The 13,778-nt window shown below is 43.9% G+C and overlaps 1 protein-coding gene across 1 annotated transcript in view; it reads right to left on the reverse strand.

Annotated features, from left to right (window-relative positions):
* Positions 1–11,583, reverse strand: part of IFI30 (IFI30 lysosomal thiol reductase) — a 34,490-nt gene extending 22,907 nt beyond the window's left edge. Inside the window, exons 1-2 of the mRNA XM_073636881.1 lie at positions 11,365–11,583; positions 101–292 (exon numbers count right to left, since the gene is read on the reverse strand). Of these exons, the coding sequence (XP_073492982.1) occupies positions 101–292; positions 11,365–11,532 (360 nt within the window). The 5' untranslated portion in view covers positions 11,533–11,583. The remainder of the gene's footprint in view (positions 1–100; positions 293–11,364) is intronic.
* Between the last annotated feature and the right edge of the window lie 2,195 nt (positions 11,584–13,778).

Here is a 13,778-nt window from a genome sequence, read left to right on the forward strand (position 1 = left end):
TAGAGGGGAGGAGAAAAAAAAAAAAAAAAAAGGTATAATACATTGACTAGTTTATAGTCCAAGACCTGACTTAGCCTCAAATCTGGACATAGATCCTTACCTGGGCATTTCCATAAGGCACCAACGTAACATTCATAATCTCATTTAACATTAGCCAAGTTGGGAAGAGTTGCAAAACAATAAATTTTCGACAAGCTCCACAAAGGCTCTCATAGTACAATTCAACCTGTACAGCCGGCTCATTTTTATTGTTCTGGTTGTGAGAAAAATACTCCATGCACTGTTGTTCTACCTGAAAATAATTGAAAACACAAACATTGTTTTTATATAAATGTGACCAGACATAAAGCAAACATTAAAAGGAGTTATTTTTTCCCCCCAAAGACATAATGAAATACGCAGTTGGAGGTGTCTCAATTTGTTAACAATTATACTAGGTCATGAATTATGGGGTTTACTAAAATTGAAAAGCATGTTGTTTAGTTATTTTTAAAGCTGATAAATCCCCTGCCGCCGGTGTTTACTGGGCGGCAGCAATGACATATCCCATCACCTCCTTACTAACCAAAATCCCACAATGTCTGTCTGCTATTTCATCCTTCTGCTCTGCTAGATTTCTAAAACTTAACATGGACAAAACAGAATTCATCATCTTTCCGCCATCTCATTCAACCCCCCCAACTGACCTATCCATCATAGTCAATGGCTGCCCACTGTCCCCAGTCCCTCAGGCTTGCTGCTTTGGGGTAACCCTGGACTCTGAACTCTCCTTCAAGCCACATATCCAAGCCCTTTCCACTTCCTGCCGACTCCAACTCAAAAATATCTCCCGGATTCGCGCATTCCTCAACCATGAATCTGCAAAACACTAGTGCACGCCCTCATCTCCCGCCTTGACTACTGCAACCTCCTGCTCTGTGGCCTCCCTTCCAACACTATTGCACCCCTCCAATCCATCCTAAACTCTGCTACCCGACTAATCCACCTGTCCCCCCACTATTCCCCGGCCTCTCCTCTCTGTCAATCTCTTCACTGGCTCCCCATTGCCCAGAGACTCCAGTTCAAAACCCTAACCACGACATACAAAGCCATTCACAACCTGTCTCCTCCATATATCTCTGACCTAGTCTCCCGCTACATACCTGCACGCAACCTCCGATCCTCACAAGATCTCCTTCTCTACTCCCCTTTTATATCCTCCTCCCACAATCGCATACAAGATTTCTCCCGTGCTTCCCCCCCTACTCTGGAACTCTACCCCAACACATCAGACTCTCGTCGACCATGGAAACCTTCAAAAAGAGCCTGAAGACCCACCTCTTCCGACAAGCCTACAACCTGCAGTAACCACCACTCCACAAATAATGCTGCACGACCAGCTCTACCCTCACCTACTGTATCCTCACCCATCCCTTGAAGACTGTGAGCCCTCGCGGGCAGGGTCCTCGCTCCTACTGTACCAGTCGCTGTCACATTGTGTTCAAGATTATTGCAATTGTTCTTGTATGTATACCCCTTCTTCACATGTAAAGTGCCATGGAATAAATGGCGCAATAATAATAATAATAATAATAATAATAATAATAATAATAATCTGCTCACTGAGGTTAATTGCTTGCCTCCGCAACATACAGCACGAGACTGTTGCAACCCGTGACTGGTTGCAGCGGTTATTTGACATTATTGCAGTACAGTAAATATAGACACGGAGCACCAGAGCAACAAACAACTTTGTTGCGATGTATCAGGTTTTTTGATCTCTGAAAACCCCTTTAAAATTTTCTGGATGCCTATAGGCAGGGATCCCGTTTTTTTAGTCTACTTTTCCACCTTTTTAAAAAAAAATGTATGCAAGAATTAAAGAGCATTGCAGAAACCCTATATCAATGCTCTGTCTTTTCTATGATAATCAAACCCAATGTAAAGGGTTATCAGTTTTGCTAAAAATGATATTTGGATCAGTGCCCAAGAAACTATGTATGGTTATTCTGCAGATGTAATGGATTGGAATGAATTAAGCATCTTGTTCTTGTGCCCTTTTACTATATCACTGGCTTCTGAACTGTAAAGAATGAGCGCAAAGACTGCAACATAGAAAAAAGTGTAGCTTATAAAAATAACACAATAGTAGGATTGGAAATTCTCAGAAATCGAGATACTGAGGCTAGAAAAGTCTTAATGATTCTTAATCCTCTCACATTTCTGATTAAGAGGAGCAGGTGACTATTTTGCTGCTCATCAAGTTAATACAGATTTAGTGGTTTTGCAAAAAAAATAAAATAAATAATATAGTAATATTGCAATTTGAACCCTGACACTGTAGTTTCAGAGGCTGATGCCTTACCATTGAGCTATCCAGTCAAGTGATAGTAACTGGCAGCCTTTCTTGTCTTATGAGATTCACCATGGAAACACTCAGGGTGACTAAAAGTAATTCTGATGTTTGAAGAAAATCACACATCAAAATCAAACATCATTTGAATTTGGCTTGGAGGAGGTATTTCTGAAAGTTCCAATCAGTTTCAGGCAGGTTTGCACTGAATCATATAACTCCTAGGTTTCATCAACTGAGTTTGTAGCTCAGTGGTTAGAGCACTGGCTTCTGGACACAGAATTTTGGGTTCAAGTCCGATCAGCGAACAGTGACTTTGTTTTTATTTTATTAGTACACTTGTCAAAGTCACTTATCAGAATGATGTCAGTTTGAGGCTACATACCCTGTCTGACGTTTGATTTTGATATCTGATCAGGTCCTAAAAATGGACACTGTACATTAGGCCATGGCCCCACTATCAGTATTTGGTCAGTATTTTTTTTTCTCAGGAGTGGGAGCCAAAACCAGGAGTGGGTGATGAATGCAGAATTGGTGACTTGTTTCTATTATACCTTTTCTCTGTTCCTCACCTAGTTTTGGCTCCCACTCCTGAGAAAATAGGAATTATTCCTACCGTTAATTACGTTTCCAGGAGTCCATCATAACGGCACGACAGGAGTTAAGTCCTCTGTTCCTCTAGGGACAGGAAACACATGAGAGGTTAAAAGACCGACCCCCCCCCCCCCATCACACCCTCAGCATTTGTACTAATCATTTACCTGCCTGAAGGACTTTACGGCCATAGGCTAATTGTTGACTGGACAATACATTCAATTTATAATGTTTACTGAATGTTGATATACTAGACCAGGTTGCTGCCATGCAGATTTCGCCTACTGAAGCTCCCGCTTTCTCCGCCCAAGAAGCAGAGATTGCTCGAGTGGAATGAGCTTTAAGAGAAATTAGGGGATCCTTCCCCTCTGATTCATATACGAGGGCGATAGTCCTGGTCAACCACCTTGCTAGAGTCGGCTTAGAAGCTTTCTTGCCTTTATTCACACCTGAGAATTGCAGAAAAAGATTTGGAGTCTCTCCTTCAGGGGGCTGTGACTTCTATATACCAAATAATTGCCCTCCTGATGTTCAAGGTATGGAAGGATTTTTCCTTTTCATTTTTTGTGAGACTCGCAGAAAGACAGCAGTATTATTTCTTGATTCAGGTTCGTACTGGACACCACCTTAGGGTGAAAGGAGGGATTCAGTTTAAGAACCAATCTGTCCTCCAGAATCTTAAAAGGTATTGGTCTAGAACTGAGAGAGTCTGTATCTCACCTACCCGCTTCGCTGTAGTAACTGCCACAAGAAAGGCTGATTTCATAGAGAGCAGGTCTACTGATGGTTCTTCCAGGGGTTCAAAGAGAGAGTTGCATAAAGCTGTCAACACCAGGTTCAGATCCCACGGCGGTACTAGACTCCTTATCGTGGGTCTTAAACGAGAAGTTGCTTTTATGAACCTTGATATCCATGGGTGGTCTGTTAAGGAGTAGTCCAAAAAAGCACTTAGGGCCGAGATATGAACTTTTAACGTATTTGGCCTCAGACCCCTCTTGAAGGAAATCCAGTATCTTTGGAATATTGGGGCGAGACAAATTTCCCACAGACTGACCTGCAAAGCTACAGAACTGTTTCCAGATCCTAGAATAGATGGCAGACGTTACTGGTTTCCTACAGGCTTGCAGAGTTGTAATTACTCGATGAGAAAGGCCCTTAGAGGCTAGGATCCGCCTCTCAGGTTCCATGCTGTCAGTTGGAGGAATTGGATGTTCAGATGTAACAAGGGACCCTGCAATAGAAGATCTTTCCTGGCTGGGAGTCTGGATGGGAGATCCAGTGTAGTAGAGGGAACCAGCTCTTTTTGGGCCAGCAAGGCGCTATCAGAATAAGAGCTCCCCTCTCCTCTTGGATTTTCCTTAGTACTCTTGAGATGAGAGGTACTGGAGGAAAAGCGTACACCAGTTTTGTTCCCCATAATTGAGAAAGGGCATCTATTCCTTCTGGGCTGTCGGCTGGGTCCAAGGAAAAAAAAGCGCTGCAGCTTCCTGTTTTTTTTTTTCTTGTCGGGAACAGGTCTATAAACGGGGTGCCCCATCGTTGAATGATTTGATGAAACACCTGGATTCAGCTCCCAATCTGAGGGACCAACTCTTGCTCTGCTGAGAAAATCTGCTACCACATTTTTTTGGACCCCCTTAGATGAATAGCCGATATTGAAAGAACATTTCTCCGCCCAGTGGAAAATTCTTGCCGCCAAGGATTGTAACCATTTCCCTCTTGGACCTCCTTGCCGATGAAGAAAAGAGATGGTGGTGCTGTTGTCTGTGAAAACTTTTACGTTATTTCCTCTGAGCAAATGTTGACATCTTTGAAGAGTTTCCCAGACCGCCTTTAGCTCCCTGAAATTTGACGACCTGTGTTGTATCTCTTTGGGCCACATCCCTTGTAGATATCGGTTTCCTATGCTTGCTCCCTAGCCTTTTTGGCTGGCATCCGTATGGATTTGGATTGAAGGAAGAAGGATCCAGTCTACTGAATTTTCTAATTTTGAAGGGTCTGTCCACCAGGAAAGGGAGTTTTTTTTAGTTCTCTTGACAGTCTCATTTTCTTGTCCAATCCCGACGGTCGTCTGTTCCAAACTGACAGGATCGATTTCTGTAACGGCCTTGAACAGGCCTGTGCCCATTTCACGCTCTGAATGCATGAGGTCATCAATCCTAAGATCCGCATGGCGTATCTGATTGAGGTGGTCTTCCGTTTCTCGAAGTTGTAAATTTCCAGTTTTATTTTTTCTCTTTTCTCCTGGGCCAAGGAGGACTTCTGAAGACTGGAATCTAAGAGTACCCCTATAAATACTTTTGTAGTACTTGGATGGAGGCTTGATTTTTCCCAATTGATGTTCCACCCCAAATATTCCAGGGTTTTGATCGTATGATCTTGTTGACTGAGAAGAAGAGACTGACTCTGCCACCAACAATATATCGTCCAGGTAAGGGATGATTACAATCCCCTGTGTTCTTAAGGCCGCTACTTCTGTCATAACCTTTGTGAATATTCGGGGGACCAAGGATAGACCGAAGGGTAGGCAAGTGAATTCAAAGTGGTGTACTGTGTCCTCTTGCTCTAGAGCGAACCTTAGGTATTGCTGGTGACTTGGAACATGGTAATATGCATCGTTGAGGTCTAGGGTGCATATTACCGATCCCTTCTCTATCAACGGAATGCTGGTTTTTATAGTTTCCATTTTGAACCTTTTGTATTACACCCAATGGTTTAGGGGCTTGAGGTTTATAACCGTATGGCGTTTGCCTGAGGGTTTTAAACACCGAGAAGAGGGAGGAATAATGGCCTAAACCCTGCTCTGAAGGGGGGACCTGTTTTACCACGTGCAGGGATTGAAGGACTAATATATCCTGCCATAGACTTCTGAGATCTACGGGGGAGCGAGGACGAGTGATTTGGAAACGACGAGGGGGGGGGGGGGGTAGTATGGGAGAAGTCTATTTTGTAACCTTCCCCTAAGGAACGTAGGATCCATTGATTTTTTGTAATGGACGCCCACTTGTCCTGAAAGAAACGAAGCCTGCCCCCTACTCCAATGGCGTCATGGTCTAGCTGGGGCTCCAGAGGCGGCCTGATCTGCTCTGTCCTTTCCTCCCTTCCTGTAAGACCATCTCCCAGTCTTACCCTTACCCCTGTAATCACGTTTAAGGGATCGACGGGTTCCACGAAAGGGCCGGTATCTTTTAACCCTATCCTCGGGAAACCCTTTTTTCTTGTCGGACGCTCTTTCTAGGATCTCGTCCAACACTGGACCAAAGACCCGGGTACCCGAAAAAGGAATTGAGTACAGCTTATTTTTTTTGAGTGGCTATCACCCGACCACGTTTTTTAGCCATATTGCCCGTCAAGCGGTATTACATAGTACACTACATCTAGCTGCGAACCTGACCGATTGGGCTGAGGCATCAGTCATGAATTGTGTCGCCAGTTTTAACATAGGAAGAGAGTCTGATAGCATTTCTACAGGGGAGTCGGACCTAATTTGATCTGACAGATCGTCCAGAGGCACGTGGATATTGCCACTGAAGTGGCAGCGATATTAGATTTGATTATGGCTGCTGAGGCTTCCCAACTCCTCTTGAGCATGCTCTCCGCCTTCCTATCCACTGCGTCTTTGAGGCAAGACGAATCTTCAAAGGGGATGGACGTTTTCTTACCCACTTTCGCTATTGGGACATCTACCTTAGGGATTTCCTCCCAAAGTTTGATGTCCTCCGGATTGAAAGGAGGATGGGATTTAAAGTCTCTTGGCACAATGAGTCTTTTTTCCACTTCTTCCCATTCCTCCATAATCATCACTTTTAGATGCTCATTTACTGGGAACACTCTATTCCTCTGAGTCCTTGGACCCGCGAACATTTTATCTTGTCTGGAGTGGGAGACCTGAGTGTCTTCCAAGTTCATAGTATGTCTAACGGATTTCAATAGCTCATCCGTATGTTCTGCAGAGAAGACATTTTTTTCTCTCTTGGGAGGGTAACTGGGAGAAGCGATCCTCATCCTCTTCCAGACTGTGCTCTGATGCCGAGTCTAAATATTCCCCTTCCATCTCCCACCCGGATCTTTTCTGGCGAGGAGAGGGTTGAACTATTTGGGGTGACGGTTGCATATGGGAAGGTATAAGGCTCGAGACTGTGTTCTGGACCTCCTCACAGATCATAGATCTCATGTCCATCAAAAAGGAAGCTTTTTCTTCTTTTAAAACTTCAGCTATACATTCTTTACACAGCCTCTTTTTATTTGAGTCCTGAAGCTTAGTGTTAGAGGATACACATCTTTTAGATTTTTTGGAGGACGATCCAGACCTCTAAGCTCCCCTATCCTAATTCAGAAAAAAGGGGACACAGGAGATTGCTAATAAAAGACCTGGGTTCAATTATCCAGGCAAGGGCCTGAGACTATACTCCCACTGCCCAGTGACTCTGAAGGGGCTTCTGATTGGATTCCATGGTGTCAGAGTGAGTGTGGCTGAGGTGTACCCTTTTATAGGGTCTTACCTGATCAAGGTTGGTAGCTACGCCCCCAACGATAACCGCCATTCCTAATGTGTCCTGGAGGCTCACCACCGCCTCGGGGCACCTGCGGTCTAGGCGCCGGAAGTCCCGCCTCCAGAAGGAGAAGCCCACGTGGCGTGCGTTCCCCAAAGCGGATGTCCGCTTTCCTGACTCCGCCTCCCGGAAGTTTCGGCTCCCGTACACAGAGCTCCTCCATGGAGCGCACGCCGGCCCTTCATAACAACGCCGGCGGGTCAGTGCAATGCTCAGTGCCCCCTGTCCGGGGGATACAGCGGCAAGCGGCGGTTTTCTGGCTGAGGGAGTATCAGCATTGGACTGTCAGCATAGAGCCTCTGGACCGAAGGAAGGGGAGAGTTTTCAGACCCCCTCCTAATAACCAACCCCCCCCCCCCTCCCGATTCCCCTGGCTCTCAGGTAACTTCAATCTTCAGAGAACCTCCCCATAGCGTCCTGTCCTGCTAGGGACAGGAAAAACACTGAGGGTGTGATGAGGGGGGGCGCTTTTAAACCGCTCATGTTTCCTGTCCCTAGAGGAACAAAGGACTTAACTCCTGTCATGCCGTTATGATGGACGTACTGGTAAAAAATACTGATCAAATACTGATAGAGGGACCGTGACCTTACAGGACAACTGGCCTCGTGCATCCTATTCCAACCACTCTTTGCTGATTGATAATGCTGTTTGAACTGAAAAATAAAGTCATCTGTGCGCACACCGACCCTGTAGGCACTTGTCACTGCAGGAGCAGAGTCGGTGCACACACATGCATCTCTCGTATTTGTACACTGCTGATTTTTCACTTCCGACAGGGTAGGGTGGGGTAGGGTGGGGTGGGGTGGGGTGGGGTGGGAGGGGGGGGGAATGGAACGTTGCACTTCCACCAAGCACCCACATTTGCACAGGGATTAGAGATCATATACCGGATAATCAAGCATAATAATTTTTATCTCTTATATGAACATCTGATTAATTTGTACTGTGCTGTCATACTCCTGTCGGCCAGTCCGAGCATTGCGTTGTGATCCTCGTGCCCATCCCCTAAAGTTTGTAGTGAAAGATACCATGGTATCTGAAATGTTATATTCATAAGGCAGGGAGAAACATCTTAATATAAAACTTCCAGATTATTCTCAAGAGCTTATTTGAAAGGCAATTTTTCATTAAAAAGCCTCAGTTCAAGAAAGTTTGCTAGCCACACCAGCAGACTTCTCAGTGGTGGCCAGTCTCCTAGGCAAGGAGTGCAGTTCTTACAAGCCTTTTGCAGTATTGGAGGAGTGCAGTAGCACTGAAGCTGGAGAGGCAAAATTGCATCTGCAAGCGCAGAGTTTTGGCTAGCAATGTGATGAAGCCACTGATCCAAACTGTCAGTCAAGCAGGAATACACACCACCTGGCAGCTGAAATCTGCCCAATGGCATCACTCTTGGTCTAGTAAGTAAATGCTCTATGTATAGGGTGGGCCATTTATATGGATACACCTAAATTAAATAGGAATGGTTGGTGATATCAACTTCCTGTTGTTTGTGGCACATTAGTATATGGGAGGGGGAAAAAAAAAAATTTCCAGATGGGTGGTGACCATGGCGGCCATTTTGAAGTCAGCCATTTTGAATCCAACTATTTTATTTTTTTTATTTTCAATGGGAAGAGGGTCATGTGACACATCAAACTTATTGAGAATTTCATAATAAAATCAATGGTGTGCTTGGTTTAACATAACTTTATTCTTTCATGAGTTATTTACAAGTTTATGACCACTTATAAAATGTGTTCACAGTGCTGCCCATTGTGTTGGATTGTCAATGCAACCCTCTTCTCCCACTCTTGACACACTTATAGCAACACCACAGAAGAAATGCTAGCATAGGCTTCCAGTATCCGTTGTTTCAGATGCTGCATATCTCATATCTTGATGGTATGGTGTGGTATATGGGGTACAAAGATAGTGGGGCCATTCTTCATCAATGGAAACCTCAATGCCACTGGATATCTAAAATTTCTACATGATGATGTGTTGCCCTCTTTATGCACTGAAGATGGCACGCTCCCTGAGTTTTTCCAACAAGATGGTGCACCACCACATTATGGGTGTCAGGTCCGAGCATTCCTACATGAACAGTTTCCTGGAAAGTGGATTGGTCATCGTGGGCCAGTTGAATGGCCACCAAGGTCTCCCGATCTGACCCCCTTAGACTTTTATCTTTGGGGTCATCTGAAGGCAATTGTCTATGCTGTGAAGACACAAGATGTGCAGCATCTGAAACAGATACTGGAAGCCTGTGCTAGCATTTCTTCTGCGGTGTTGCCATCAGTGTGTCAAGAGTGGGAGAAGAGGGTTGCATTGACAATCCAACATAATGGGCAGCACTTTGAACGCATTTTATAAGTGGTCATAAACTTGTAAAAAAACTCATGAAAAAATAAAGTTACGTTAAAACCAAGCACGCCATTGAGAATTTCATAAGAAAAACAATAAGTTTGATTTGTCACATGACCCTCTTCCCATTGAAAAAAATAAAGTTGGATCCAAAATGGCCAACTTCAAAATGGCCGCCATGGTCACCACCCATCTGGAAAAATTTTCCCCCTCCCATATACTAATGTGCCACAAACAGGAAATTTATATCAACCATTCCCATTTAATTTAGGTGTATCCATATAAATGGCCCACCCTTTATTTAGTAAGTCAGCAGGGTCTGCTTTATGCCTCTAATATGGGAGGCAGGAGGCAGGCATATTGGCTGTATAGGCCCCCAGAAAGTCATAATGGCTGCCCTCTCAATAGCCATTTGTATTCACGGCAATGAAGTGAAGCGAGCTTAAGCAAGTGTGACCAGCAGCAGTCACATTAGTAGATGGACCTGCATATTGATATATACTATGAACACCAAGTAGAGCCATATGCAAGAAAACACCATAACCATTTATGGTATTGTTTATTTAAAGGCAAGTTGCAAATTTAATGGTTTTATGATCTATAACCCCCCAATCTACCATTACCCCAATTGGCACGAGCTGGGTAAAGCGCCAGAACTGGCGCATCTAATGTGATGCGCCAATTCTGGGGCGGCTGTGGGATTGGGAAGGGCCCAATAACCAGGGAGCTTTCCAGCCTGATTATACGAGTACACAAATGCCTGTTTTACCTGTGCTGGTTACTAAAAATAGGGGGGGGGGGGAATTATGCCACATCATTTTTCTCATTCTTTTATTTGCAAAATACAAGCACAGTAAAACTACACACGCAAGGCACTAAATCTCACAGATAGATAGATATTATATATATATATATATATATATATATATATATATATATATATATATATATATATATATATATATAGCAGCACCACCACACATGCATGTTTGGTATGGGCATGGAGAATCAACTTGTCTGCCCATTTTAAGCACACAATGAACAGGGTAACACCTCTTGAAAGAAGGGGAGGAGAGAACAGGAGTGCAAAAAACAAAGTCACCAGGTGTGAAGGGGTTACTCAGCATCAGATACCTGACCATGGGCTGTGTCTGAAGAAGCAGCCTGACTCCATTGAAGTGAACTCACCTGATCCGTGATGATACCACACACAACCTGTATACAGGCCATATTTTATCAAATAATTTACAACTCTGAAGTTTGAGGGAAACATTAATACTATTCTTCACAAGTTAAAAATAAAAGTGTTAACGCTGGAGACTGTTCAGTCCAGGAGATACAACTTACCTGTATAGGGCTAAACTACACAACCTTGAAGGTTTCATGTAGTCCTGGAACCATGGTGGTCTTTTCCGTGTGATACAGCAGTATCTATTAATAGCATTGGATTTGGATAATAACAAAGTTGTGTAACTTTAAGAAGCATAGTAAAGCATGTAATTAGAAAGTGGTGACAGCAGTGAGCAGGGTCTCTGTCTTACCTTACAGGCCTTGGCAATCTCCCAGCTGCTGCACCAGTCTCTTGGAGGGTGGTCACACAAGTGCTGGGAGTAAGCTCCTGCCAGGTACAGCATGAAGAACAGCACAGCAGCCCTCATTGTGCAGTGTTCAGCAGTGTCTGCTCCAGAAAGTGGAAGCAACTTACACATAAAGCCACTCCCGGCAGCCTCCGCTCTTCCTGATCCGCCCACAGTCTACATGTGCCAGTAAAGATGGTCTGTACGGATTAATTATTTCGAAATAATAGGGGATTTTTTCCACCTATTAGAAAACTCCCCAAGAATTTATTTTAGTCATACTAAACTAGTCATGGCTCTTCCTGATGTTCCTCTACCCTGAAGCTGACGCTGGTTCTTTCTTATTTTCTTGTACATGTGCGATCTCTGGCTTTCACGAATAGCACTCATACTTATAATATACTATGGGGCTGTGCACATGTCCGATTTTTTCCTCAGAAGTGGTCCGCGGAAAAAATCGGAGACATGTCCAATTTTGATACGAGTGTCGGATAAAAATCTACAATGCTATGGTTCCGTGAAAAACATCTGACCCCACTCGGATGATGTCTGGGTGCAGTCCGATTTTCAAGGACTGACAGAATGGAGAAGATGGAAAAACTTTTTTTTTTCCTTGCTCTACATTCGAGAAAAACCAACACCACTTTGATCAAAGTCTGATCAGAGTAATCTGACCATTTTCCTCGGATGTGGAGAAAACTGTCATGTGAACCTTTCTTTACTAACAGCCATCTCTATAGCAAAGTCTGAGCAGCGACCATTTGTGAGGATACAGGATTAACACTATACGCAGGTACCAGGTATATTTGCAATACATGTCCAATGTATAATCAAACTGCGAGTTTCGACTTGAGGATCACTTTAGGCCACATTCACACGTTCAGTATTTGTAAGCCAAAATCAGGAGTGGAACAATCAGAGGAAAAGTATAATAGAAACATGTCACCACTTCTGTATTTATCACCCACTCCTGGTTTTGGCTTAAAATACTGACGTGAAATACTGAACATGTGAACGTGGCCGAAAGAACTTCTCTACTTTATAAAAAAAATATATATTTTTAGATAGCTGTCACCTGAACGATGGTTTGGCCCATCTCTCCCAGCTCTCCCATACACAGGAGCTCTGTGTTCTCTATGAAGATGGCACAAGATTCTCTTGTGCAGATGGTAAAAGCCACTGAGCTCACAGGCTGGGGCGCTATCAATGTGATATTAATACCGAGGACAAACATCACAGACCGAGTCATGAGTGGAGAGCTTGCACTGGACCTAGAAATGGTAAGAAATGCTCAGTTTGTTTTTTTTTTGTTTTTTTTAAATATATAAACTTTTAGCTCAAAGTTTTCTTAAAAGGGGAAAATTTAATTAAGTGTTTATTTCCCCTCTAGTGCCATTACAAGGGATAAGTAGCATTGTATTATTCTCATTCTAATCAATAACTCCTTGAACAGCAAGTCCATGAACTTTCCTCCCATCTCGCATCCAACTCACTCTTTGATGACCTACAGTCCGGCTTCCGTCCCCACCACTCTGTCGAAACTGCCCTAATCAAAATTACTAACGACTTACCACCAAAGCTATCAGACAATTCTCTATACTCCTCCTTCTAGACCTGTCCTCTGCCTTCAACACAATCAACCATTTCCTCTTACTACAAATCCTCTTTTCCCTTGGTGTCAAGGACCTTGCCTTATCCTGGATATCCTCATACCTTTCTAACCGTACATTTAGTGTTTCCTATTCCAATACTACCTCCTCACACGGCTCTCTCTTTGTTGGTGTCCGTCAAGGCTCTGTTCTGAGACACCTTACTTTTCTCAATCTATACCTTTGGCCTAGGACAGCTCATAAAGTCCCATGGCTTCCATTTCCACCACTACGCTGATGACACCCAGATCTACCTCTCTGTTATCTAGAATAGAGGGTCTATCAACCATATCCTCCTTCTCCTTTCGCTTCCCAAAACTTAGCGTGGATAAAACTGAACTCATCATCTTTCCTCCATCTCACCTAACCACCTTACCAGATCTATCTATCACAATTAACGACCCCACTTTTTCTGCAGTACCAGAAGTCTGCTGCCTCAGAGTTACCCTCGACTCTGCCCTGTCCTTCAAACCGCACATCCAAGCTCTTACCACCTCCTGCTGCCTCCAACCCAAAAATATTTCCAGAATCCGTCCTTACCGCAACCCTGAATCTACTAAAATGTTAGTGCATGCCCTCATCATTGTCATGCTTCTGGATTCAAACTCTTGATCCTGTGTTCTGTGGTCGGCGTCTCTTCCCGTTGAGCCACAACAGATTTGCCTTTTCTTTGGGTGTTTTATTTCTATTATCTTTGTTTCTCTCGGTTTTGGATAACAGGTGTTTTTC

The sequence above is a fragment of the Phyllobates terribilis genome, unplaced genomic scaffold (genome assembly GCF_046119375.1).
Source record: "Phyllobates terribilis strain yellow unplaced genomic scaffold, ASM4611937v1 Scaffold_1__5_contigs__length_1240528914, whole genome shotgun sequence".
Lineage (NCBI taxonomy): Eukaryota > Metazoa > Chordata > Amphibia > Anura > Dendrobatidae > Phyllobates > Phyllobates terribilis.